The 27,438-nt window shown below is 44.7% G+C and overlaps 1 protein-coding gene and 1 long non-coding RNA gene across 2 annotated transcripts in view; both read right to left on the bottom strand.

Moving 5' to 3' along the window:
- The window catches only part of EEPD1 (endonuclease/exonuclease/phosphatase family domain containing 1), a 62,045-nt gene extending 58,035 nt beyond the window's left edge, over positions 1-4,010 (bottom strand). The window contains exon 1 of the mRNA XM_064418181.1: positions 2,831-4,010. Within this exon, the coding sequence (XP_064274251.1) occupies positions 2,831-3,684 (854 nt within the window). The 5' untranslated portion in view covers positions 3,685-4,010. The remainder of the gene's footprint in view (positions 1-2,830) is intronic.
- Positions 4,011-7,766: 3,756 nt separating this feature from the next.
- LOC135299309 (uncharacterized) overlaps positions 7,767-27,438 on the bottom strand; it is a 41,117-nt gene continuing 21,445 nt past the window's right edge. Inside the window, exons 2-5 of the long non-coding RNA XR_010361304.1 lie at positions 20,984-23,019; positions 20,116-20,231; positions 10,437-10,555; positions 7,767-8,307 (exon numbers count right to left, since the gene is read on the bottom strand). This is a non-coding gene — a long non-coding RNA (uncharacterized LOC135299309). The remainder of the gene's footprint in view (positions 8,308-10,436; positions 10,556-20,115; positions 20,232-20,983; positions 23,020-27,438) is intronic.

The raw sequence follows: 27,438 nt of genomic DNA, 5'->3' as shown, positions 1-27,438 counted from the left end.
CCTGGCAAGAAGCAGTACTTTTCCCTGTTGTTAACACCTGAAAGAACAACCCCAAGAGGTTTTAAAGCTACTTGGTGTGACCACGTCGTTAAAACACAAAAAACCCCAACCAACCAACAAAATTTTAAAAAGCAAACCCCAAGGCAAGGCCCAAAGCAAGCCTTTTAACTGGCATAAAAGTCCCCAATACATAAAATTTAGATTCTTTGCAGTTTTACTAATCTTCTTCTAATCACAGTTTTACTAATCTTGACTTGCTGTGCTTTATTTCTGGACTTAAGAAACCAGATGAGGCAGCTCTTCCAGCTGTATGTACTGCAACAAGAGAGTACTCCAGCTCCTGAGAGTATCCTGGACTACCTGAGACCAGCCCTGACTGTAAGGAACCAGCATGAAGGAGCACACTTATTCCTGCACATCAGGGCAGCAGCAAGCAGGTGCCCAGTAGCACAGCTCATGAGAGCCCCTACTGTCAGGCCAAAGAGCCTCCAGACAAACCTCCAGCGTGGGTCACAGCTGGGGACTTGAGCAACACATGTGGGACACCCACAGAGCACCTTGAAAACACACCCATGGATTTTGTGAGGCTGAAGAGCTGGTGAGCCCCAGTGATATATTCTTGCTTGGAAAAGCAAGAGGTGAATTTCTCCAGCTGACTGTCTACTGAAGTTGATTTACCTGGGCAAAGATTAGCTTGCAAGGCAGTCTGTCCATTCCCAGGGTACACAACCTGAGCTGGGAGTGAGACCATGGAGCCCAAAAGCAGAATGAAGGCAATTTCTGGCCTCAGCTGAGGCTGTTTTACAGCTGCAAAGCTCCACTGACCCCAGTAGTGCTCACACAAGCAAGAGGAAATTTCTCCCCGAGTTGCTGAGTATGGCTTTTCCCCATGTATATATTTTTCCTGCATAGTGTTGCTTTTTTTCTGTTCCCACATTTATTTTCCCAGGAAAGTTTTGCAGGCTTGTCTGTGGATGCACATTGCTCTCAATTCTTTCCAGCTTCTCACATTATCACAAATTGGATCAAGTACAGAAAACAATTGCATCGTACTCACCCTGTGTGATTGATGACACAGATATGTGCAATAAAACAGAACAAAAACAAGTACTCTACCAGGCTCCCTTGAAACTTCAAAGTATCCAGGAGACATTTTACAGCACCCAGCACAACTAAGTGCCTGTTGGCTAAGCTGCACAGAAACTGAGCACCATGCAGTCTAAAGGCAAAAATTAAACAAATTTCTAGGGCCACATTCCACACACACAATGGCCAGCTTGGGCTAAGGCAGCTTTATTTTATAAGCCACTACATCTTCCTGGTGTTTGTAATAGGTGGGCCATCTTGTTTGGAGCTTTTTCCCCCAAAATGTTGAAGTTGTGGAAGTGACAGTTAGCACTTTACTGGAGGAGGTCCTTAAAAATTCCTTATATACATATATAAAGAACATAAATAAATCACTAAAGTCACTTTTCTTCCAAGCCTCCTTACCAAAACAAACAAACAAAGAAAAAACAAAACACACACACAAAAAAAAAATTAAAAAAAAAAAAACTAAGAAAAAAAAAGAGCAAGACAGAGTAAAGACAAAGAGGGAAGCACAGGAAAGCACAGGACACCTGAACTAGTGAAGCAGAACACTGACAGATGTTAGGCTGAAGCCATCGGTGTAACATCTCAATAACCCTGCTGGTCTACCATCTTCATTTTGGGGATCAAACAGTGATGGCTGTGAGATGACAGATGTTTCCTATGAGGGACCATCGGGCTCCCAAGCAGTGCACAGCAGAGGTACCCCTGGCCACAAATACTGTAGTGCAGCACAGGATTGCATATCACTGTCACCATCCTGCTCGCATGCCTGACCTCTGCAACCACACCGACAAGAGCTGTTATTCAGCATATTATTGGAAAAGGACAGAGATAACAGCTGATGAGCACTTCCCCTCACCACAACATCCCTTTTGCAGAAGCCCAAGAGTCCCCTGCCCATATTCATTTCCTGCTGGAAGTCTGAGTCACAGCCAGAGAGAAAAGTAACGTTACCTCTGTTGTAAACTAAATGCCAGATCAGCTGGGACAGATTTGACACATGACTTATTGCAATCTACATTTCTGTGTCCAGCAGAAAGTTTACCATGACAGATATCCCCAGCACTCTTGCCCAATTACACACAAAAAACAAAACCCAAACTCTCAGCTTTGCATTAACACCTGAAGTACCACCCTGTCTGCCACAGCACCAAGTGCTCAGTGCAGTCAGGGCACAAAGCCTGGCACAAGGACAGCACAGCCTCCCCAGGCAGGTGCTCCATGTCTCACATCCCCAAGGATGAGCAGTCCCTCAAGCTCAGGAGATGCCCCATGACCACTCATTAACAAACTGTGTCACCGTTGTGGGACGAGCTGTGGCATTCCACACCTGTTACACAGCCCTTCTGCTACTGCCCCCCAGCTTCTGGCAGGAACAGCTCTCCATGACACGTTCAAAAGGCTCTTAATGGAGAAACAATCCTTGACCAACCATTAACAGGCCTAAGGTGACTGCAACAGCCCAGTCCTCCCTGCACAGCTGTGTGTACACACACACCCTCCTCAGGAGCTCCAGTGCTATCCAGGGTCACAGCAGCTCTATGCAGGGACAGCCTCTACAGTCCCAGCGTTATGACTCAAACACGGTTTCATGCAAGAAGTGGGAAACATTTAGTAATCCTGGGAAGCAGTGAGTCCCACTAGGATCACAACAAAACTCTACAGTGCCCAAACCTCAAAGGCACGAGCCTACAATCCTGCGTGGAGCTGGGCCTGCAGGCCGGGTGCTTCCTCTTACCTGTTCTCCAGCAGCGTCATGCACACGACCTCCCGCACGCCTGGGTTGTTGGCCTTCTCGATGGAGCAGCTCTGCAGGTTCCACGTCGCCACCCTGAAGACGGGTCTGCCATCTCTCACCCCCCCAAACATCTCCACAGAGGGGCGAGTGGATATGATCTGGGTTGGACCCCCGGGAGGAAAGTCCAAGTCCTCACTCTGGAGGCTTAGAGAGGTGGGGCTGGGGTGAGGCTTGGCCGTGAAGTTGAGGCCACCATTGGTATTTGTTGAAGGGGGCCTGGAGCGCTCTGCAAAAATCTGGTGCCTGATTTTGTCCAGAAAGGAAGAATTGATGCAGTCCATCCTCACCAGGTCCTCGATACTTTTGAAGGGCCCATGCTCTTTACGGTAGTCCACGATGCTGTTGGCGATCTTCTCAGTGATGCCACGGATGCTCATGAGCTGTGCCGGGGTGGCTGTATTGATGTTGATCTTGGTGGCGGACAGGTGGTGCTCAGAGGCCGGGTCCTTGCGCACGGAGCTGGGCGAGTGCTGCGCCGAGCTGCCCTTGCTGCTCACGCAGATCTCGAACTTCACCTGCTCCAGCTTGGCCGCCCCCACCCCGCTCACCAGCGCCAGGTCCTCCACTTTCTTGAAGCCGCCGATGTACTCGCGGTACTCCACGATGTTCTGGGCCACCACTCGGGTGACCCCGGGCAGGGTCATCAGCTCCTCCTCCGTGGCCGTGTTGATGTTGAGCCTCTCCTGGTTGACGAGGATGTTGCTGAAGTTGCACGCCGCGCTGAACTTGCGGCTGTGGCACAGGTCGGCCGGGTCGCGGGGGATGGAGCGGTGGCAGCCCAGGCTGCCCCCCATCTCACCGCCGCCTCGGGCCGCTGCCGGAGCCGGGGGAGCGGGCGCGGGGCGCTGCCCGCCCGCGACTCATGGACCTCCGCGGGCGGCCGGCGGCGGGGCAGCTGCGGACAGACCCCGCTCCGCCGCGCTCGCCCGCTCGGCGGAACCCTGCTCCCCGCCCAGAGGCCCCCGCGCCTTTCCTCCTTCTTCTCCTCCTTCTCCTCGGGCACTGCCGCTCTCCGGCGCAGGAGGAGCCTCCGCAGCCGCTGCCCGCCCGGCCCCGCTCCGGCCCCCGGCGCTCGCAGCCGCCGCTCCCCGCGGGCGGCAGTAGTAGCTCTGCGGGAGCCCCCGCCCCTCGGCCGGGCGAGGCGGGGCCGCCGCCGCCCCCCGGGCGTCACCCGCGCCGCGCCCGCCCCCGCCCGGGCACCGCGGGCACCGGCCGGGCGGGCGGGAGCGGCACCGGGGCTCCCGGCGGGGGGACACGGCCCCAGCGCCCGCGGCGGCGCGGAGGAGGAGGAGGAGAAGGAGGAAGGAAGGCTGACCTCCTCCTCCTGCTTCCCGCGTGGGCACAGGGGGACTAAGAGCGTCCCCAGTGCTTTTTCCGTCCCTAGGTGAAAGGACGCTGAGCTCTCAGGTGTTTGCTTAGACGCTCCTTGCAGCATTACTGTCCCAGAAGTTCCCTGGGCTCGTCGCTGCCTCTCGTGGGGCATACGTGTGTTTTTAGACCTCATGAAAGCTTCATCAATCATATCCACTGGTTTTGTGCTCCTGCAGGCACTATGCTTTTTATACATCGGGGTAAAGCCTGCATTTTTTCCTTTCCTTTTTTTTTTTTTTTTTTTTTTTTTTGTTTTGTTTTTTTGGGTTTTTTAACATTGCAAACAATTACAAGAGTGCTGAACAAACTGAAACTCCCCACAGAATGATGCTTTTGGATGCATTAGATCTGTATACTAGATCTGCCTCAGCCAGGGTAGTGGTCTGCAGCATGCCTAGCCCTTGCCTGAGAGTAATCTCATTCTGCACCGAAATCGTGGCTGTGTATTGCCCATGTGCCTCAGCTGGCTTTAACATAGTTTGTTCAAGCACTAAGAGCCACAGCAACCCACCACAGCCCATTTTGGTGAAGCCATTGAAATATTTACCCAGTTTCTACTGCATCCAGTCCCATGCTGCACTGTCTGCAATGTTATCTGTAGCCAAATTAGCTCATTTGAAACTAGCTTGACTGTGCCCACACAGGAGTGACTGCAATGTCAATGAATCGAAATATAATCGGTGGGTGTAATTGAAAGGAAGGGGGAATTGAAAGAAAGAGCAAACATATGATTGCAGATGCCAGCTATGTGCCCTGATGCTGCCTGGTGCTGACAGTCTCTCTGTGTGTTTGTTTTAGCTGCACAGAATGTGGTACATATGTATTTTCAACACCAAGACTCTTGGTTTGCCCTCTAATGAAAATGAAACCACTTCCAATAGCAGCTTGTACATGTATTTTTCATGGCAAGCTAATGGAAATTATTTGGATCCACCTGAAACAAAAAGTTACATTTATTCAGCTTCTTGGCGAGGAGAATGTGATGTGCTTAAGGGAGCACAGGCTGCACCAGGCTTTACCAGGCTCTCAGACCGCACAGAGACACGGGTGCTTTAACCCTGGCTCCGGATGCTCGGCTGCGCATCACGCATTTCCCTTCTGCTCGCCCCAGCAGCGGAGTTAGCAAATTATCATTACGGGAATGGTGCTGGCTGCATCAGGGCACGGGCTGCATTAGGGCATTGGCTCTCTGTGGCTGCTGGAGCGCAGCAAGTGCTCGCTTAGGTGATTAAATGCTTCCACGTCTGCTGGAAAGCGCTCTGTGCGCTGTGATAGCAGCGGCCAATGCAGCAGAAGTCATGCTGGGCCTGTTCCTGCTGGGACGATACCAGCACAGAGCTGGAAACAATTAACCATTGAAATGAGTATTCTTTGCGAGGCAGTATTATTACAGTAATAGCTCCACAAGCTGTTATCTCAATGGAGAACACACTCTTTGGCTTTCTACAGCACGTTGTTTTGCATTGATCCAGGCTCATTAACTAAGTTTTGAAGCTGAAAAGCCCCAAAATCCATCTGAGGCATCATCTACGTTGCAGGCAGCACTAGGTTTTCTGTGTTTCAGAAAAAAAGGCAGGAGCATCTTCAGAAGGAAAACAGATGTCCCTTTTGTCCAGCACTTTCTGTTGACAGCAACTACTCAACATTTCTTGAATCTGCAGCACCAAAATAACCTGTGAGACTGGATGCAGCTGAGGGATGCAACAAGTGTCCCATCACCTAATCCTGAGTATGACCTCATGCTAATGTGAAATGTGGGCTGGGGGGGAGAATGAGGAGATTATCATTCCATTAGTCCCATACCCATATTTTTTGTTGTTGTTGGCAGTTACAGGAAGCTTGCTGAGATCTGAGTCAACCTTTGGCACATTTCAGGAAAGCACCAAAAGATGTGAAAAGGTCTTGAAAAGTTAAACGGAAAACAAAGGAAAGAAAGATCAATCAACTGGCCTGACATCAGTGTTAGGCAATCCATTAATTTGAGGCAATCCATTAAAATGAGGTTCAGTCAGTAAATTATTGAAAAAACAATGGCAATATTATTGATAGCCAGTGCAGGCAACAGAAAATAAATCTTGTGAAACCCAGGTAGATACTAGATTTTATCTTTGATCCAATCCTGAGCTCAGTGTATGTAAATTTATTCAAGAAGAGATGGATTGATCAGGGTCTCCTGGTGACCACTGGCTGGCAGGTAGCCTCCCTGGTCTGCTTGGCACCTATCCTGGCCATGAATCCAGGATTCCTGAATCTCTGTGAGCCCCAACAGGTTTAGAGGGCTCTGAGACACCGTGGGTGGCTTATTCCTCAGGATCCGCAGCTCGCTGCCTGCTGACTGGCTGGCTGCTGGCCAGGCCTGGCTTAGAAACCTCTCAGTGACAGCAAAATTGAGTTTCACTGCTCTGAGGGTGTGAATCTGGGGAGGACCTCACAGGGCCAGGCAGGCTCCCTCAGTGAGAGGTGTGGGGGGACATCCTCAAAAGGCCCCTGGGAGCAGCCATCACACTTCCCTCAGAGTCTTTTTGTGTTTCACTGGACAGTGTTGCCAAGCAAGGAGCTGGAGAACAATGGTTTTGTCATTGCCCAGTGGCCATTTTTTGATCTTGGACTTGCTTTGCCACTGTCTAAAGACCTCCTCAATTGAACGTCTCACATCCTGCCCCCCAAACTGGTAGGGAAAGAGGTTTTTGGACAGCTGAGTGGCACCAGAGCAAGCAGCTGGCCACATGAGAAATGCAGGGGAAGGGTTGTGTCACCTGCTTGCCAGCACTGGAGGTCTCAAACGCCTCTTGCAGGAATTCTTCAAAGAGGAAAGAACAAAACTAAACCTTTTCCATCTGAAGGAGGTTCTGCAGTACTTCAGGCCTATAAATGCAATGTTTAAGGATGATGTGAAAGTGCTTGACCCTGATGGAGTGCGAGCAGGTAATGGTGAACAATGCCTTTTGGCATAATTGATGCAAAAAATCAGCCTACAGGCCAATGGATTTTAAAGCCTTACTTCTTAGCATTTAAAGTTTGTCTTAAAAGAATCTATTAATCTATTGTTACACTTTTAACATCCCTCATCTACACTGCAGAGGTGCTAAACAAATAAACTGGGTTTTATGGTGAGGGATAGAAGGAGCCAGAAGATGTTACTCAACAGAAAAACACAGAGTTTGCCTTCAGTGATCAGGCAGCAGTTGCAGTTCCTACCAGCCCACCATGTGATATCAGTGCCTTTTCCAGCTCTCACACAGCCTTGGGGGGCTTGGCAATCATGCTTTTACACCCTGTGTTTTAGACCTGCTGCATTGGGCTCTTAACGGGCAAGGGCTCGAAAAGGCAGCTGATTAACTGCAGTGCCTTCTTATTAAAGGGAGCTATTAAAATAATTGTTTTCTTTCTGCAAGGACATCTTCAGTAACACTTGTAACAGATGCCCGAGGGAGAAGACAGGCAGTGTTTTTATGAAGACAAGTAATAACAAGTAGGAGTTAGCAATTTCATAAGCGCTGGGACTTACAAAGTCTGATTCTTGGTGGCTCTTTTCTTTTTTGATTTTCTGGTCTTTATTAATAAAACTGAGTCTCCATTAGCTGTCAGTGGGGTCACTAATCTGGATATCTCTGTTCTACATGGCCATCAATATTTGTGGCTCTTTTAGAAACTCTGTTTTTGAGACATTTAACCTCTATCAAATTCACTTGAAATTAGCCCACTCTCTAATAAAATCCCTGGGGAAGGGATGAGGGGTAGAGCAGCAGAGTGCACAATCACATGAGTTTTTTCTTGGGAATCCAATGTCTATGATGTGAGCTCTTTTTCCTGTAAGGCATTCTATACAGCTGCCAAACTTGTTGCAAAAAAAGTGATGTCACCAGCGCTGTGTTGCCAGGTTACGGGTGTCACATCCTACAGAGAAATACAGTCAGAAGAGTGAGCAAAACTGAGTCATCCTCATACCTTGATTAGGGCTTGACTTGGCTTGGGCTTGAGTCTGAAACGCAGACCTCTCCCTTCCAGAGATCTCAACCACTGGCTCACCAGTAGGACAGCTCATCCTGGAGGGAAATAAAAGGAACCCAAGCTAGAGAACACAATCTCCAGCAGAGCGTGGGATGCATTTTCCAGTTTTGATTGACAGCAGTAGGGATTTGATTCTCATGCCCCACATCTGAAGTGACTCAGATACTCCTTGGGGCACAAGGATAGAAAATAACTAAAAATTCTGGTCCTTCCTTGACCCCAGGCAGACTCATTGAGGCCACGCTTATAGAAGCTTGCCTACTCCAGGCCTCCAGTGGTGGTATCTCCTGAACTTCCCAGATGAGAAACATGGGATGTGGTGGAGCTGTGACCCAGCTAATGTTTTTTTTGAGGCCTAGTCCATCAAGCCTCTAGTAAAAATGCCCACAAATCACTGCTGTGTGAATCTGGCATGGAGGAGAGTCAGAATTGGTGACTTGTGAGCCAGCTGCCTAAGCTCTCACCTGGGGCAAGCTTTCTGTGGTTCCACCCAAAGGCAAGCATCAAGTGGGTTTTTGTGGAAAAGATACAGGCAATGAGATTTTAGGCACCTCGAGAGCCAAGCAGGAGAAGAGGAGAAATAAACCAATGTGCTGGAAAGGGTTGTTCAGTATAGCTTTCAGCACTTCACACAGCACTTTGGTCATCAGCAGTTGGACCGCTGACCTCTCAACTGAATAAATTACTATCTTGCATAATTTGTAATTTTATTCTTTACCTGTAGTTACTAGGTTACCACAATTAATTTTCTTGTTAACACATTTTAGAGAAATGTGCAAGAAATCCATTTTATGTTTACCTTTTACTTTTCAAAGAGTTTAATGACCATTAGTTAACTCATGCATACAGCTTTTTAACTCATGATTCTGCAGTTGCTGTAGCAGCCACTGCAATTCTGCCCAGACTTATGTATTACTTACAACTTCTGCTGTTTGGGGGGTTTGCTTTTGGTTTGTTTTTTTGGGTTTGGTTGGGAGTTTTTTGTTATAAAAACACAAGGGGCTAGTCTCTACTCGTTGAACAGTTGTGTTTCAGACCCTAAAATTATTCAGATAGGTAAAACCTGGACTCTTAGTTCTCCTAATTTTCTCAGATATAAGGAGGGGTCAGTCTGGTCTCTGTGTGGTTTACTTGTGCCATGTTTGTTTCCTGTCTTTTTCCCTTCATGTACAGAATTCTGTTTTCTGAGAAGAAAATAAACCACAAAGTAGAGTCAAACTTTCCCTTAGTCCCAGATTCCCAATTTCCCAAATTCTCAGACATCTGCAGAGGATAGAGCCCCAGTATAAAACCAGAGCTCTGTTGAGGATCATGTCATTGGTTTATGAAACAATGTTTTGATTAAGAATTTTCTTAATCAAACTTTGAAAATGTTTTGATTAAGACTTTTCACACAAAACATAGCACACTGCATAAATTAGCATCTCTGCAATGCTCTCCTGAGAAAATCTGTCTCTCACATTTCAAGTCCTGTACCAACAATTAAAATGGTTTAATGGCTTCAGCCACTCCCAGCAGACTTTGAACTTCTCTGAGGAGCCTCCCTGACAAGCAGCACAAGTTGTCTAGTTGTTACAACACCTTCAGTGAAGGCTTGATCCAATTCCCATGAAGACAAAGGAAAATGCCCAAAAAGATTCAAAAGGCTGCTCTGCGGATTTAGCCAAGCAGAAGGGCCTGCACTGTTGGTGGATTGACTTGTGTGATTCTCCATCTGAGAGCCAGGTTTTATTGAAATGAAGGCATGCAGGAGGAAGAGCAGCAAGACAGTATAGAGGTCTTCCTCTAGGAACAGGTCCTGTAGGATGGCTGCTTGGAGGAGACAGGTGAGCTCAGGTCAGCAGCATCTGGGGAATGGGCAGCAGAGCAATACTGGACCAGTAGAGGACAAGCAAGCCCCGAGCGCAAGCAAGCCCTGAGCACCTGGAATTGAACAGCACTGAGCTAATTAAAACCAAACTGCAGGACCCACTAAACCTAGCTTTGATCACTGGAAGGACCCTGGCCCAGGATTTTAAGTCATTGGAAGGTAATTATCTGTTCAAAAAACCCCACCAGCATGGCTGTACCAAACTCACTTTTTTCTTTGATGGGATGGCCGACCTGAAGGTTAGGACAGAAAAAGCTGATTAATGACAGAGGGCATGGAAGAGCATATATTTACAAAGCTTGTGGGTGGAGTCAGAAAGCCTGCAAGGACTTGGTTGGGTAGGATCAAAATTCAAAAGTCTATACAGGTCAGAGAGACATTCCAAAATTGATAAGATGAATTTTGGTAGAGACCTAGGGAGGAGAAATCAACATCATCCATTCAAATTGAGAATACTTGAGTCACAGATAGGGCAGGAAAGGCTCAAAAACGTAAATAAGAGTCATCAGGGTGGCCCATTAAGTAGAGACCAAAGTCTGTTTCTAGCTTATCTCACTAATCCCAACAGCATGATTAGCAAGATAGCTGGGCATTGACACAGCTGCACTCAAGAACATGGTGCTTAGAACCACCATGCCAAAGTATTGGTGAATTGCTGCCAGATGTTATACACATTGCAAAAACCAGAGTTCTCCCAAAACAAATCCCACAGCCCTGAAGAGCTTACTATTTCAAGGCTAGATCCTACTCCTTGCTTATCCCAAATAATATGTACTCTAATAATTGGAAACACAGGAACTTTGAAATTCTGTTGGACAGGAATAAAGCTTGCATATCCTGGGGTGAGGAGTTTGCTGCCTAGATAAAGGCTTAAAGTAGGTAAGATGTTAGAGTATTCTTTTTACTCTGTGTGAAGTTTTGGCTGAGGTCACATCCACAGCTCCAAACTTTGTTCCAGCCAAATAACACGTTTTGGAGAGACTTTTTCAAAGTTTGAAGAGATGTGAGGAAAAATAGCTGTCACCATGTTACACAAGCTTTTGCATTATGTCAGAGCACGAGCTCCCCACACTCTGCAGGCTGTTCATTCCTGCTCACCTGGTGTGTTCTCACCACCATGACTCACCACAAAAACAACACAGCACATATTGGTTGGCTGTCATTTCTATGCAGACACTGTTCTGGGTGTTGTGGGATGTCCGTTTTTCCTGTGATGGATTCTCAGACTTTGCTGTGGTTCAGGAGTGGCTCCAGCACCTCCTGCTTCAAAAGTAATCTCACCAGGTATATCCTGAAATCAGGTTCTAATCCTTCTCCCAAGTGTCCCGAAGCATGCAGTTGATCGAAGCATGCAGTTGATTAATTCTGACTTCACATCACGTATAGCCATGTCACACACACACATTCTTGCCAGCCAGTAAACGAGCCACATTCTTCCTGTGTTAGTCATGGATCACGTCTCCTTTAACCTGTGCACTTGCAGCTGTGGCATGTGGGGTGCTCCTCCCATGATTCAGGGGACGTTCTTGTCACCTGACACTGAAAGGTGCTGGGTATCCCTATCCTGATACCTACCAAGTGACATCAGGGAATGCTGGTAACCCACCAGCATGACTCCTAAAACAGGACAGAAGGAAGATGGGACACTCCATGGGTTCAAACTCGAAGAAATGGTTGGATGAATGACTCACTTAAGCTGACTAAGGCCCATCCCAAAAGTGCCTGTTGCTGACTCTGACTGTTTCTGACTGTGCAGAGTGAACACATGCAAACTGCTGCAATCAAATACCTTTGGGAAGACAGCTGCTGCTCCTTCAGTTTATATACCATACTGCCATCTCAAACTGGATGAGAACTCACTCCACACTTAGGATTGACACTTAGGGCTGACTGCATGGTTCATTGGCTAGTGACTTGGGCTTCCCAGTGTCAGGTACCTACTTTGGATGTGCCGATTCCCTTGGTCTGCCTGACATCCAGCATTGCCTTGGCAAAGTCACGAGGCTGCCCACACACAGTTCACCTCTTAGACCATTAGATTTGCCAGGTAAGACTTACTCTAACCAAGCAAGCAGTTGTTTTTACATGCACTGTCTCCTCCATGCTGCACAGGGATGGGGAGACTGATTTTCACCAAACCAAGTAATCACTCCTACTATTTATTTTTTTCACCTGCAACATTTTTCATGGTGTCTCACTGCTTGCCATTGTTACTCCTACTAATATAGGACAGAAGGGTTTTAGAAAGGCGGGTTAAAAGAGAACCAACAATGGTCTCCATGTATTTTAGAGAATTTCAATACAATAATTATCCATCATGCCAATCAGAGTTTGCAGGTTTCTAATGGCTGCTGGTGAAGCTCTGCAAGATCTTTGGATCTGAGCCTGCAGTTTGCACTCTGTGCATGAGGATCTGCCATCTGCACTGCCCTTGTTGAGTCCAGCCCTCTCTAGTGTGATTGTGACTAGCTGGAGATGGGGGATTGCCCACTCTGAGAAAGGGTATCAGCATGTGGCCTTCACAGGGGCTGTTTGGGACAGGCAGCCATGCACACTGAGAGCTGGCAAGGACACTACACTGCATTCACATCTATCGATCTTGACACCAGCTCATTCTGAAAGGGCTGATTCTTCCAAAGACAAACACTCAAGGCTTCTCACCACCTTTGCAATAGGTTGAAAAGAAGTGGGGAAGGAGTTTTGCTCTGTCTGTATTCTCTTTTCTCAATACTTTTAGATAAGGTGACACAAACTTGCAGATTCCTTTGGATTCAAGCTAGTCATTGTTTAAGGCACAATGATAACTCTGTATCACAAGAAAAAGTCATGAAAGAAACATTGTTAGAGAAGAAATCCTTCAAATCAGAAAGGCACTGTGTTTTGTCCTTCATTAAGCTCTGAATTTCATGTGGTTTTGCTGGGTGGAGGCTGTGGCAGGGACAATGTTGGATGCACTGCCCAGCAAAAACATTCCACCAACACACTGCAGGATCATAAGTCAAAGTGGATACCAGAGACAAATTCTCTGCAGTGTTTGCAAGTCCCTCAGCAGTGGCAGGGACATTCTTCCCCTTGGATTTCAGGAAGGGTTAGAAATTCCCAGGAGATCAGGCCAGGCGTGGTGCATGAAAACAAAAAGGCAAGACAAGAATTTGTGTTAGCATTAACCAAATGGAGAAAAACCACCACAACCACAAAACAAACAAACAAACAAGAAAAACCCCACCCAAACAGAAAACTGTAAAAACCATCTGTTTATATAAAGGTCAGGACAGGTTTCTTTCACATGATTCAGGAATTTCACAGTGCTTCCTCTAACTCACATTTTTAAACCAAAATGTTCCAAAATATTGCATCAAAAAGTTTCAAATTCCAGAGCTAGAACATGCAATAAAAAATCAACTATAATCATGGTTTTAAATGTTAAATTAAGCTTTAAAACAAACAAACAAACACATTAGAAAATTGGAATATCCCAACAAAAATTCCTTGATTAGCATTGTTGTTCTTGCTCAAAGTTTTGGACATTTGTGATGCCAAACAATTGCTCTAAGCTCATTGTTAAAAACAAACCCCAAACTTTTAAGGATTTTTTTTTTCAAAACAGCATGAAAAACTTGTAATATTTGACTGATTTATTTTGTTAAAGGAATCAACTGTAAGGGTCTTCACTCATCATAGTGTGTCACTTTGTATGGTCAGATATTTAATGCTTACATATTTTAATCTCTGGACGAAGCCCAGAGACTGCTCACAGATAAGATATCCAACACTCTCCAGAATGTCTTCCCATGTGCCTCTGACTTAATTTTACACCTTGACTCATATGTTGTCAACACAAGAGACTTATACTTAGGTCCATTTAATATCAAAGAGTAAATTATCCAGGAGAAACCATTTGCTTTGCTTCCCACCTTCTGTGCCACCAACTCACCTTTCTCTTGGCATCCACCCCAATCCTCAGAGCTGTTTATGCCTTGGAGCTAGCAGTGGCAGAGGAGCAGCAGCAAAGCCTGAGCTGCATGAGGAAGCATTGGATGGCATAAGGATTTCTCTGGACACCCCAGCACGCTCCCACTTTCATCTCCTCTTCATCTCTGCTCATAAGGCTGTGCCAGCTCACTGCTGTAGCGTTTTTGCTCTCCCTGACAAGGAAGAGACTCCTGCCTATGCCTCTGAAGCATTAAAGCTGTGTTAAGATTCAAATTCAGTGCTTGGATTACTAAGATGGAGGAGAGTCCCTAATGCCTGGATACAAGAGTAGAAAATCCATTACTGCTAACCCTGGCCTGGCTATTAAGAGTAATAGAAGTAATTTTAATAGCATTAAACTCTTGAAATGTATTAAATTTCAGCAGAAAATTCTGAGTGATCTTTCCCCTGCAAATGTGCCCATGACAGTGGTGCAGCCCAAGAGCAGGAGTCCAGAGTAATAGCCATCCCTGGAGATATTTGAAGCACACTTCAAAGTAACTTGGACCAGCAGGTCAGACCAGATGATCTGCCTTTCAACCTAAACTATTCTGCAGCTTTGTAGAAAATGGTGGTCTTGGACTTGTTGGCGTGATAAATAGGAGCTGAGGGAGGATTTGGTGAGCTGCAGAGAGCACAGATGCTGAGAGAGAGAAAAGGGAGTAGAGCAAGGGTTGTATGGCACTGATAGTTTCATATCCATTCTTTGCAGATTCATGGGGATTACCATCCCATTTTCAACTATAAAGTAGCTTACAGCTCTATGGTTTGGGGGATTTTTAGTTAAAGAAGACATGTGATCTAAGCTGGATCAAAAAAAAAAAAAGAAACAAACAAAAGATCCTCATCCATCTGCTCTCAAATAATTAAGATTTGTTTCTTATTCTGTAGGAACAGATATAGTGTTAATACTGTAAGAATAAAATCCACAAGTTCTGAACCAAAGCTCTGTTGAAATGGTCCAGCATAGAGACTCTCTAGTCAAGGGAATCTCTGTGGCAACCTTCTGTGGCAGGAGAGGTACTTCTCTGGAAAAGGAGAAACAAGGCAGCTTGCAACCAGCAACGTCACAGAGCTCTTATTCTGCTCTCACTCTGCATGTTATATGGGGTTGATTTTAAGAGAGAAAAAAAACCTGCAGGGCTTCCTTAGCCAAAGAGGGAGAAGTTCGATCGCTTCAGAACAATGGAAGCAAAGAGAACTCAAGGGAATTATTCATCTTGTAAATGGAATTTGATTTTCTAATGCGAAGAGCAGGCTTTAATTACAGCAAATTGAAACAATAGGACATTTCCTTACTAAAAAGTTGGAGGGCTTTTTGTTGCTATGATTACTATGTGAAGGGGATGTTTGTGCTTAGAAGCCCTAGCAATTATATGAAGGTTTAACTTCAGCCAACTACTTTGTAGCAGTTACCATAATTGACAAGGGGAATGTTTTCCCGTAACTTACTGCTCTTACAGACACAAATACCATGATGTGTGATTGTATTACATTGGAACAGAAAGGGACAGATACCTCTGGGATTGGGAGAGAAACACTTTCTTCATTGGAGAGCATGGCCCAGAGGAGAAGCAGCACAAAAGGATCTCCATCTGCAGCAACAAATGGGATTTCCCATCCCTCAGAAGAAATATATCAAACACTTAAGTCACATTATAGCTCTGCCCAGTACTGCATGAAACAGTCCTTGCTAGCTCATGGTCATTACATTTGTTAGCATCTAAAAAAAATTCTTTTTTGTTGTATTTATTATGACTAGTTGCATTAGTAGGATAGCCCAGGTCTCAGTGGATATGATATGATACGATGATTGATATGATATGATATATACCACTCTGGTCAAGTGTTCAGGCTTAAAATGTTTATTTTAATGTTTATTCCATAGTCACACTCTCATCATGTGCTGGGGCCACAGGCACTGGTTGCTGGCATCACTTTTGGAAACAGAGGTTCCAAAACTTGAGGAAATTGAAGGAAAAGAAGAAATTCCCACACTACTGTGAGACTTTCTGAGTATGACAAAAATGCATGCTGTGTTTCTTAGAGGCTGCAGTCACATTAGAGCTTAATTACATTAACATTTAATGCTTAAAAATGTCAGGAAAGGACTAGGGGGGAAAACCAAATCAGAATTCAGAGACAGATACAGATGAGATGCACACAAGTTTAAATGCTGGATTTGGATTCCCAACAAGGAACTGTTACCATTATTTTTGCCTCATGCCAAAATGTAAACAAAAATTTAGTGTGTTTAATCTTGAAATGCCCCCACCTCCCGCTTGCTAAGCTAGTTGAAGCTAATCAAATTGAACTACCACTTCAAAATAATTTTGTTCCCTGAAATGTTGTTTCATAATGAAAATTGTGATGGGGATAAAACAGATCATGCTCTTCTGAGGTCTCAGGGCTATCAGCCATGCTCCATTTAACTTTAGCAGTCATCTGAGCAGGAGCTTCAATCGTTTTTGCAGGGAGTAGATGTGCTCAGAGCTGACTTGGCAACTGATGCTGTGCCTGCATAACAAGGAGTGAGTCCAGAAAGCTGCTGCTCTTGTTCAGCACCTTGTTTCTTGAGCCATGTAGCTCAGAACCTTGTGCCTTTGGCAGGCTGGTGGCCTGTCAGACTCAGGGGAGACTGAGAACACAGTCAGTGCATCCAGCTGAGAGAGTACACAAGCTGCACACAGGGACAGTCCCTGATAATGGAAGAGATTCTGTGCTGCCATTCTTTCAGTCGTGACATTTCTCCTATCAGCAGCTGTACAGCAGACTGATCCTGGTTATCTACTTCATAAAAGCCAGATGGAGTATTTTTCAAGCTCTTATTGAGGAGTAACTTGAGATTTTTTGTTTGCTGTTGTTTCAGTTTTTTTTTTAGTTTTCATCCCCTTAAATATTAGTGAGGATTCCTATAAAGTATAAGTTGTGCAGTCCTAGAAAGTTCAGTAGAAGCCTGTACTTTGTGTTATTTGCTGAATGATACTCCAGTGGGATCACATTGCCAAGAACTTGGGACTTCATAGCAAAGTGAAAATACACATTAAAAGAGAATGCTAACAAAATATGTTCATTTTTAATGAAAACATTAAAAAACCACTCAGAGCTTTGTCTCCTCACTTCTGTGCCCAGCCTACTGCCACTGGAATAATCCCAAGGCTAGGTATGTGAAGAAGAAAGATGCCTCAGTGTCTCTTTGCTGGTGAGATTTCAGGGTTTTGATCTCTTCATTTAAGAAATTACTTTACACTAATGGATAATAATGAAAGTAAACTGCCTGAAAGATTTGAGCATAAATGTTTCTGAGTGGGGCCAAGGACTGTATGGGTCATGATTCTTCTCACCATACATAAAACCCTAAGGAGGTTCTCTCTCAGACTGTGGCAAGCAGGGCAGTAGCCTGAGGTCTGAGGCAAATGAAGCAAAGGATCATGAATCTCTGAATACAGCCAGAGGGGTTGTAGAGCATCACAGAGTGTTGTATTTGCAGGGACCCTCGTGGCAGGGAGGAATGATGAATCTGACTCCATGTTCTCAGAAGGCTAATTTATTATTTTATGATACTATATTCTATTAAAGAATACTAAACTGTACTATACTAAAGAATACAGAAAGGATAGTTACAGAAGGCTAAGAAGATAATAATGAAAACTCGTGACTCTCTCCATAGTCCCGACACAGCTTGGCACTGGTTGGCCAATGAGTCAAAACAACTCACACCAGAATCCAATGACACAATCACCTGTGGGTAAACAATCTCCAAACACATTCCACACATGAGCACACACAGGAGAAGCAAATGAGATAAGAATTGTGTTCCTTTTCTCTGAGGCTTCTTTCTGTTTCCAGGAGAAAAATCCTGGGTGAAGGGATTTTTCAGAGAATGTGAATGCCACAGCACAGAGCATTTAATCTCTCCTCTCTTCTAACAGCAAGGTTCACACATTATATTTGGATATCCTGTATGTCCAGGATAGGACATGCAGGGAGAAACCTTTTGGGAAATGACCAGTGAAGCTATTTTCCTGGAGGATTCTGATGATCCCAAGCCACATTAACAAACTGCTCAGATGCAATTGTTCTTCATGATGCAAAAGAAGCAGATCTGAAAAATGAAAAACTAACCATGTGGGATTGGAAATAATTTGCTGAGGTCCTTTCCCCAAACTTTTTAATCTGTATGCTCCAAGAACATCACAGAAATCTTTCCTCATAGCACCTTTGTTACAATGGAAGTGCCATTAAGCTCTTTTTACCACTGAAAAACTGGAGAATAAAATAAAATGCCTGAAGTCTCAGAGCCTGATCTGTCCCAGGTTTTCCCCTTGCCCCTGAACATACGCAACATACAGACAACCCTGTGAAGTCAAGCTGGGCAGAACAGAAAATTGGAACAGCAATTTGTTTTGAGAAACACTATTTAGGCACTGCATTTATCCTGCATGAGTCAAAGCAAATATTTTCTTCCTTCAATACCCTCTCCTGCCAGCTCACCAATTTTTAAGACAATATCACTAGAAAGGTATTTCTGTATGCAGTGAAAATAAGTGTCACTGTACTGTAATGGCTTGTGGCATGGACGTATATTGCATTTGAATCCTTGCTCATGATGGTTTTATTTCTGGACTGTGAAATCTTGGCCACCTGACTCTTAGATTAATATATTAACAAGATAAAATTATATACCACAAGGTTTCTTAGATAAAAAGCTTAGCTGTGCAAGGACTTCTCATTATCCCTTTTATCCTTTGCCATGTCAGAATGAATTGTAGCATCTAACTTCAGCTAAACCCCCTATTCAATATCTAATGCTCAACAGATAGGATAACATTTATTTTGTTTTGGAGTTTAACTTTAGATGAGATGACATGCAACAGAATGGAGCACAGACACTGCAAAACAGTCTCCTGCAGTGTGACAAATTACAGAGTACAAAGGAGTAGTGCAGAGGCAATTAAAAATGGAATATACCCCTGGAAGCTGGCATGCTGCAAACCCATGATTAAGTAGCTAAGCTGAATCTTCAGTAACATTTGTGCTCACATCTAACCATCCAGCAGAATGTGAGGGGAAGAAGTCCAAACAAGGAGAACTTTGGTCTGGTTCTGTGGCAGTGCTTGTTTTTCTGTAGAAGAAAAAAGGGTCACCCTACACACCACCCTTCCCTTCCTGTGCCATTATTCATGAATTCATTCAAAATCATGCAGTATAGCTGAGTAAGCTGGAAGATCTTGCCTGTGCTGAGACCTCCCTCTCCATGCAATAAAGTTTCCAAGAGTTGCTCATTTTGCAGTGTGTGCATAACCCCGCTGCCTTTAGTGGCCTAATGGTCCTGCGTGCATGCTTGTATTTCTTTGGCTGGAAAAGGTCCCCTTCCCATGTCCCATTTGCCTGGCTTCTAAGAGGCTGCTTGACCTCAGGAACATGACCTACAGACTTACAGGAACTGGGATTGTCAGCAGTGTCCTTTAAGCCCAGCAATGCATTCAGCAGTTGGCCCTGTCCTCTGGAAAAGATGCTCTATGCTGCAGCTACAAAAGGCAGCGGGAGCAGGAGGACAGGTGGATTGAAATATATAAATTAAAACTTTAAAATGGCCATGATAGTAGAGCAGGAAAAATGTTATTCCTCCTCCTAGCTTACACTGGAGGGTGGAAAAGACATTTGGCAAAGTCCACTTCAAAAACATGCTAAGACAAAGAGTAATGATGGGCCTAACTCCGAGTTTCACATCTGTTACCAAGGCATTGTATAGTCTTGTTACAGCGACTAAGTTATCACACCAAGCACTGAAATTAGTCACACCACAGAACACTGTAATTCACACTGTCAAAGCTATTTTTATTCACTTGGAGCTGTTTTTGTAGACTGACATAATTGGACAACAGGTACGACAAGCCTTTACTGTGATCTTATCTTCACCGAGCCAGAAATTTTGTTGTAGGAGAAGTTGAAACACAGGTCTCTGACAAACAACCCAGCACAAAGCAAGCCTACCTACCTCATCCATGGCAATCAGGGGGTCACATTTTTCTTTCTCTGAAGCTAACACCAGTTCCACCAGAGCTACCTTATTGTAAGACAAGAACTGTAGTGATGTTTCATACTGGACATTTCCTGAAAAACAGTTATAAACACAAGACATGAGCAATAGGGACGAAGAAAGAGGAGAAGAAAAAAAATAATAAGAGAAAATATAATAAAATATATTTTTATCTAAATATTCATCTTTCTGCAAGCTCTTGACCCAGGCAGCTGGCTTTTGTTTGCACATTTACCTTCAAAGTCCACCTGCAGACCTGACCATACACAGCACATGTCATGTCAGCCCAATAGGATTCCTTCATTCCTTTACCTTACCACATGTATGAAGTTGGCCAGAGAAGTTGTGGATGCCCCAACCATGGCACTGTTCAAGGTAGGGATTTTTGAGCAACCTGGTCTAGTGAAAAGTGTCCCTGCCTTTAGTTTAGCAGGGGACTGGAATTAGTTGATCTTTTAGGTCCCTTCCCACCCAAACCATTCTCTGATTCTATGTTAGCCCACACAGCTCATCTTTACTGAGCCAAACAATACCCCAGAAGAGCAAGAATTTGTCTGGACTTCATCATTATTAGTATGCTTAAATAGTAACTTTTTCACAGTGCTTCCCAACTTGCAGACCGACTGACTTCTTGCATTGGCCTCATCACGGAAATTGTTAAGATTTAGCCTCATTTCACTCAATGAGCAATTCTAGCAGAATATTTAAGTGAGACCTCTGCAGCCACACAAGGCCACAAACACTGCTGCTTGGCACAATAGACTGTGCCTTAGCAAAGCAGCACCTACAGGGGCATAAAGTAATCAAAATGAAATGAAATATTTACTTCCTCCTGATTTTAGCTGGTCTGAAAAAGCAGAAAAGGAAACCTTTGCAAACCATTCCCAGTTTTGCTCTGAGAGGGTCTGCTCAAAAGCAGCTGGCAGCTGAGGCTTGAAACCCACACTGATTAGAGCTGACCTGTGCTGAGTTAGAAAACCTGAAGCTTAAAAAAGGCAGCAATAGCTGCATCCCATGTCATTAGGAGATGCTTTCCCCACAGAGCGCTAATGAGCTGGCACAGCTCTGGCTTTCAGTGGGAGCTCCTCATCTTCCCGAGATTGCCTGACAAACTTCCCCAGGCACAGGCTACTTCTTTGTCATCCTTCCTGCGGTGTTTACCCTTGGCCAGGAATAGCACAGGCTGCTATAACGTGAATAAGGAAAAAAAATATATCCCACTGGGCTGCTGACTCCGGGAGAGCTCAGTGCCTTGTGGCGAACGAGGCGATAATAATTCAACCAGTCCTGATGGGGATCACCGAAATGTCAAGGCTGATAGCTGCCCTTTCCCTTCTGACATGATCATTAGCCCCTGGGAAGGAAATAAATTACTGAGCCACTTAACACCTCATTAGGAGTTAAAACTATGTATTCAGCATCTCTAAGTCGAGTTTTAAAGCAGCTTGGGTGTTTAACAGCCAGCTGTGAAGTTAGCTCTGAATGTACACAGCTGGCTGTTTCCTTAAGGGAAGCTTTTCCTTTAAATGTCTCCAAATCTCAGGCAAACAATTTTTTCCATTCTCCCTGCTTAGCTGTACTGGTTTGGGATGTATAGTCTGTCTGTATTTATAAATAACCCACTTTGTTTACCAATTATTTTAAGTATTTTCAGGAAAGGGAAGGAAGAAAACTAGGAATATTGCAATTGCCTGTCTGCCCTCATTAACCGAGTAATTATTACACTGTAATTCAATTATTTCTTGTACTCAGTTCCAGATAAGAAGACTGCAAAGGCAATAATAGCTTAAGAAGTTTCCTGTTCTCTTTTTTTTTTTTTCGTTTTGCTTTGTTCTCTAAGGCTGTTTTTCTCTGCCTCTGCATCATTCCACGATCTTTGTTATGATATTCAGGGGGCTTGCTGCTGTGCATTGAATCAGAGCTAAAAATAATGATCTTCCTTTCTTTTTGTAGCTTTAGATTGTTTTAAAACCCAGATCACTTGGCATTTGCATGGTGCATACACTCTGAAAGCTAAATAAGTTTTATCTTATTTTTGTCCAAATTAATAAAATTGGCAAATATGTTGTGACCTATTACTGGAAACTATGATGCTTTAATACCCAAATCTATGATGACTCAAAACAGTGTCAGAGCAAATGCTTTGAAGTAGAAACCAGCTTTTGATGCTCTTTCCTGTAGCAGTGGAAGTAGGGGGCACAAATACAGGTCCCAGGTACAGAACTATTCCTACCAGAAGGATGAATGATGCAAAATAGTCAGGTAAGGCTGGAGTTTCCACATGGGACCATCTTCCTTCTGTCTGGGGCAAAAATTCACTGTGAGTCTGGGTGCTCTGTGGAGGTGCAGTGTTTTGTGCTGAACATCACTGTCATCTTCTTGGGTTTGTTGTGACCAGAGGTGCAGCCACAGTGGCATCTCTGAGGGCAAGGGCACAGAGCTCTTCCTCCCTGTGGTTTCACTGCAGCGTCTCATCTTCCCTCTCCTGTGACCCCAAGGCTATGGCTTGGTTATGAAAACACTGTTGTCATCTACCACAGGGTGTTTTTCTGTCACCCACAGCATTCCCTGGCTCAAGAGGGTGTCATTTGTTCTCCATTCAACTTCACAAGCAAGTTGGATCATATCCAAAGACTGTCACCCAGTTCATTTGTTAAAGGGTCTTCTTTTGCTGACAGATCCAAGAACAGATTGAGTTGAAGAAAAGTGACTCTAACCTGCTACTAGAAGGGGGTTGAGGATGTGGTGTTTAAGCACAGCTCCTTTTTAAAAAAGCAAACCTCAGGCTTAACTTGGTTGATGTAATTTCCTCAGTCAGTGTATGCTGGACCAAACTGGTTTAGAATTGTATCTTGAGCCCAGCTGTAAAGCAAAAATGATTAATCTTTTCACTGCTTGACATAGAACTGCATTTCAGAGCTTAAGAGCTTTCCTTACTTGGGGAAGAGTGGTATATTCCTCCTCCTGACACACGCACTCCCACATAGCTCATCAGAGCAACTGTGTGGAGCTGCTGCACCAGAATCCTGCTTTCTAAACCAAATGGCAGCCACCATCCTTCCTCTGCTTGGCGTTCAAGTCTGTGCCACTTAGGTTTGGCAAGCTCCAGTGACATCTGTGTGTGCCAGATCCCACCTCAACAGCCAGGGGCTGAGATTGGACCTGTGCAGGGCCATGCACCAGAGCAGATGAAGCATCATGCTCCACAGATCAGCTCCAAAAATGGGGAAAATATCTCTGGTTTCACCCAGAGGAGCTGCATGTAGTGTCTATGCATTTGTCTTGTTCATAACCATGCCCCTTCTCAGGGAAGCCAGGATGTTTTGGGACCTGCGTGAGAAGGGGGAACATCCTACCTGATCCCAGTGATGTCTCTTGGATGGGAACAACATGCATTTGTATACCCCATCAGGGCTTTTTCGTTGGCCAAATGGCCTTACCTCTTGTGAACACTCCAGATCCAAATGGATGGAGGAAGAAAAAAATGAAGAAAAAGATTTTTTTAACTTTCCCAAAATAAGCCTGGGAGAACTCTCCAGCTCCCAAGAGTGATTAAGAACTGACTTATAACAACTGTTCTCAAAGCCAGATCTTCCTTTAGCCTCCCTCTCCTCAGAGGCTTTTCTGGGGGATTATTTTAGAGTCCCACCACAGTTATGAATGGATAACCCATATCCTTGCAAGAAGTGTTACCTGCCCCAGCAAGAGGATATGGATAAAGCATGACCCAGAAGAGGAAGAGGGGGTGGTGGATTCTGCTGAGCTTGACTTAAGTCAGGCTGAGTCACCAGGAGGGATGACGAAAGGTGGATGGAAATGTCTCCTTCAGAAAGTTTTTGGAAACTACCAGGGTCCTCTGAGACAGCCTCAGGCCTAACTCTGTGTCTGAATCCAAGATCAAAGTCTGTTTCAGCCAGTGCACGTCCTTGGGTGCAATGTGAAGTTCTCCTCAGTGCCATGTTTTTTCTTAAGGGATGCACAGGACCATGTTAGCATACTAATAAATGTCCTTTAACATCGTGTTTCCAGAAGGTTTGAGCACCCATCATCAGGAATGGGGATGGCTCATCTGACAAAGGATGAAGAGGGATGGATGCCTGCTGCTGTCCTTGGGATGGGGGGGGAGTCTGTTCCGCTCCTTGCCTTCAGTCCTGCCTTGGCAACAGTGAGGGAAATTATTCTTCATGTTCTGAGACTGCAAACATTGACTTACTTTGCAGATTTTCCTTCATGCTTGGCAGCAAGCACCAAGGCCCGGCATAAAGAAGGGAAACTAGGTCTGGTGGCAGCTGCCTGAGCCTTTGAAGTGGTGAGAGCTGCTATTCCCAGAAAGTCACTGGTGACTTTCTAAATGACCTTGGCCTGCAGCAGTGTGACAACCCAGCTGACTGGTCTGCTACAGCAATGTCATTTCCAGGTTTACTGCAAGGAAATCAGAGAAGTCCAACACCCCATTCTTTGCAGAGAGGGGATGGCCAGACAGGACTTCTGCTGATTTTCCTGTGCATGGACTGTCTCCATTTAATACACCCCCAGCTCTCTTATCAGTCCTGCAAGTGTGTCTGCAGCATTTGCAGTACATCAAACAACGCTGTAGAGCATCAGGATTATCCTATAGGGATGGGTGAATTTCTCTGACCTCATTTCAGATCTCCTCAGGTATTATGGATTGGAACGTTTGTCTTAGATTCATGCATTTCTAGGGGTGGAATAAAAAAAGGTAAATGGGAAGAAAATAATGCAGGGAGGGAATGGTAGTCAGCCTATGATGCCAACAATATAAAAATTATTATGAAATTAGAAGCTGAGATGGGAAAGAGAAAGTTCAGTAAGTCCCTAGCAGGCTGTGTCTCATAGAAAATATATTGGATCTCGGAAGAGGGAAGATTACTTCATCCTTGGATCATCATCTGCTCCCTAGCTAGAGCACACTTTCAATCTAGATTAATGGACCACCCTAGAAACCCTAATGTAACATTTTGAAAGGTGGGTAGATTTGCAAACCTCTTCAAAAAGCATACTGAGCAGCTTGTAAAGCTCTGTGTTCCTCAGTATCTACTTTTGGTACCAGAATTTTGGGAAACCGCAGCAAATGACACCATGCTTTCACCACAGAAGACTCACTCCTTTTTTTCCTTTTATTGATGTTATTTTTTAGAGTCCTCCTGAGACTATTGCTCACCAATATCTGCAGTCCTGGGCCAGCTTGCTCCCTCAGGGTGTGCTGACCCATGGCAGTGCTGCCTGCCTAGCTGCTCTAAAGTCACATGTACTTTCTGGGCAGTCCTTCACCCCGACAAGGGAATGCAAAACTCAGGCAGATAGGTTTTTCAGGTAGAAAACTGAGTTGTGGGGAACTGAAACATTTTGCTTAAGGATATTCAGCTAGTCAGGGACAGAAGTGGATGTCAAATCCCAGGCTTTTCAAGACCAGGTCAGTGTTTTCTGCTCCAAAATGGAACTTGATTCAGGAGAGCCAGCTGTACTCATCCTTCTGCTTGGGACCCTTCAGCAGCACAGCCCTTCCCATCTCACACCAATCCTGGGGCCACACAGGATGGAGAGGGACCCCAGATCTACTTCTTTCTCCCAGTCTCTCCTCTGGTGAGTCCCTGGCACAAAACCCTTCTCATCTACAAAAAAAACAAAAACAAACCAAAAATGCTATTTTATGTTCTTGGATAGCAGGAAACGAGCATGCTGCCAAAATCACTGCTATGGTACAGCGCCATCCCAGGAGGCAGCCTGCTCCTGTCATGGGAAGTGCTCTGCAGACACAGAGGGATGTGCTGCCCAGGATTGCAAGGTGGCTTTTGGCAAGGCTGCCAATGATGGGCTTTCCAAAGTGACTTCCCAAAGCGCCTCCTCTGAGGAGTGAATGGAGAAAAAAAAATCTCATTCTGTTCAAAGATACACATTAAATTCCCATTTTAAAATGTCTTTGGATGTAATTCAGCATTAACTGTAAACACAGATTCCTGACTATGTGAATATTTTATTATTTCGATTAGTCATCTATATTTTTAGAAATAGAGGGCATAAAAGATTGAAGTAATTTTGCTTCAGTTCTTCCATGACAGAAATCTTTTTCTCCAAAATATATTTTGTTAGAGCCTTGTGTTTCTGATGAAAGAAATTGAAGTTAAAAGGGAGATCTGTGCTCTAACACTTGCCTGAAATACGGGTCTACCTGGGCAGATGTCACTGTGTAAAGTGTCATTCAAGCAGGTAGGAAATTCTCCTCTCCAGGTCTCTTCCCAGCACTGACTGTCTTAAATTCCTCCCTTATCACACAGTTCATTTCCCCAGGGCTTACCCCTTTTAATTTTAAGCCACTCAACATTTGTGCTTCACTATATTTGAAGACCTACGGTGTCTTTTCTAATGACCCATGGTGCTCTGATGGCTAAATCCTGCAGAAACCCATATCCTTATGCAGGCACAAGGGCTCCTGATGCTGCTTTAGCCCCAAGGAGCCTAGTCAAATACAATTTATCATGTTATAAAAAATTCTCATTTACAGAGAGTTATGAAATTTGATGACTTGTTGCCATCAGTGATCTTCTCTGTGGGTTTTTTAAGTTCCTTTACCCCCCACCCCAGAGCCATTCCTCTGTGACTAGGGTTTGGTAATGTATGGCTATACATTTTCAGTACATCCTGCTATTTTCCAGCTGGTCCCTGGGTTATAGATGGAATTTTGGGACTGCTGTAATTTATACCATAGCTGTTCAAAAGCAAAATGCCACCACAGGCAGGCTGGAACGCATCAGGCCAGGTTTTCTCCCATACAATACTATTTCTCACAGCTGCTGGGGGAGCACACATACTTGGACTTCTAAATATAGAGAGCTGGGTATGATCCACCTCACTCCCATTTTTCCACAGCTTGTTTTATATCTTCCAGACATGCATTCTTCTTTGAGCTTTACATGAGTTTCTGAACCCAACTGAAAGAGCCAGCAGGTCCATGATGGAAAGTCACCACTTCTTAAGCTCAGCACGTGCAAGGTAAAGGAAGACTCAAACTATTGCCAGTTATTTCCCTGCAGTGTTCCTATTATTTTTGTTCCTATTATTTCAGTCACTTTCACTGGTAGTCCAGTGAAAGTGACTGAAAGGGAAAATATTTAACATAGGGACAAAAGGAAATAAATCTTTGCAGGCATTGCCCAACTTGGCAGATTCTCTCCTTTTTAAACTCTTTACAGCTTACACTGTTTTGAAGAGAACCTGATCAACAAACTGTGGAATCACAGACTTTAACCTCAGGGTGAAGTA

Source organism: Passer domesticus, chromosome 1, assembly GCF_036417665.1.
Source record: "Passer domesticus isolate bPasDom1 chromosome 1, bPasDom1.hap1, whole genome shotgun sequence".
NCBI lineage: Eukaryota > Metazoa > Chordata > Aves > Passeriformes > Passeridae > Passer > Passer domesticus.
The sequence above is the reverse complement of the archived record's forward strand: the minus strand, read 5'-3'. Positions and strand labels throughout refer to the sequence as shown.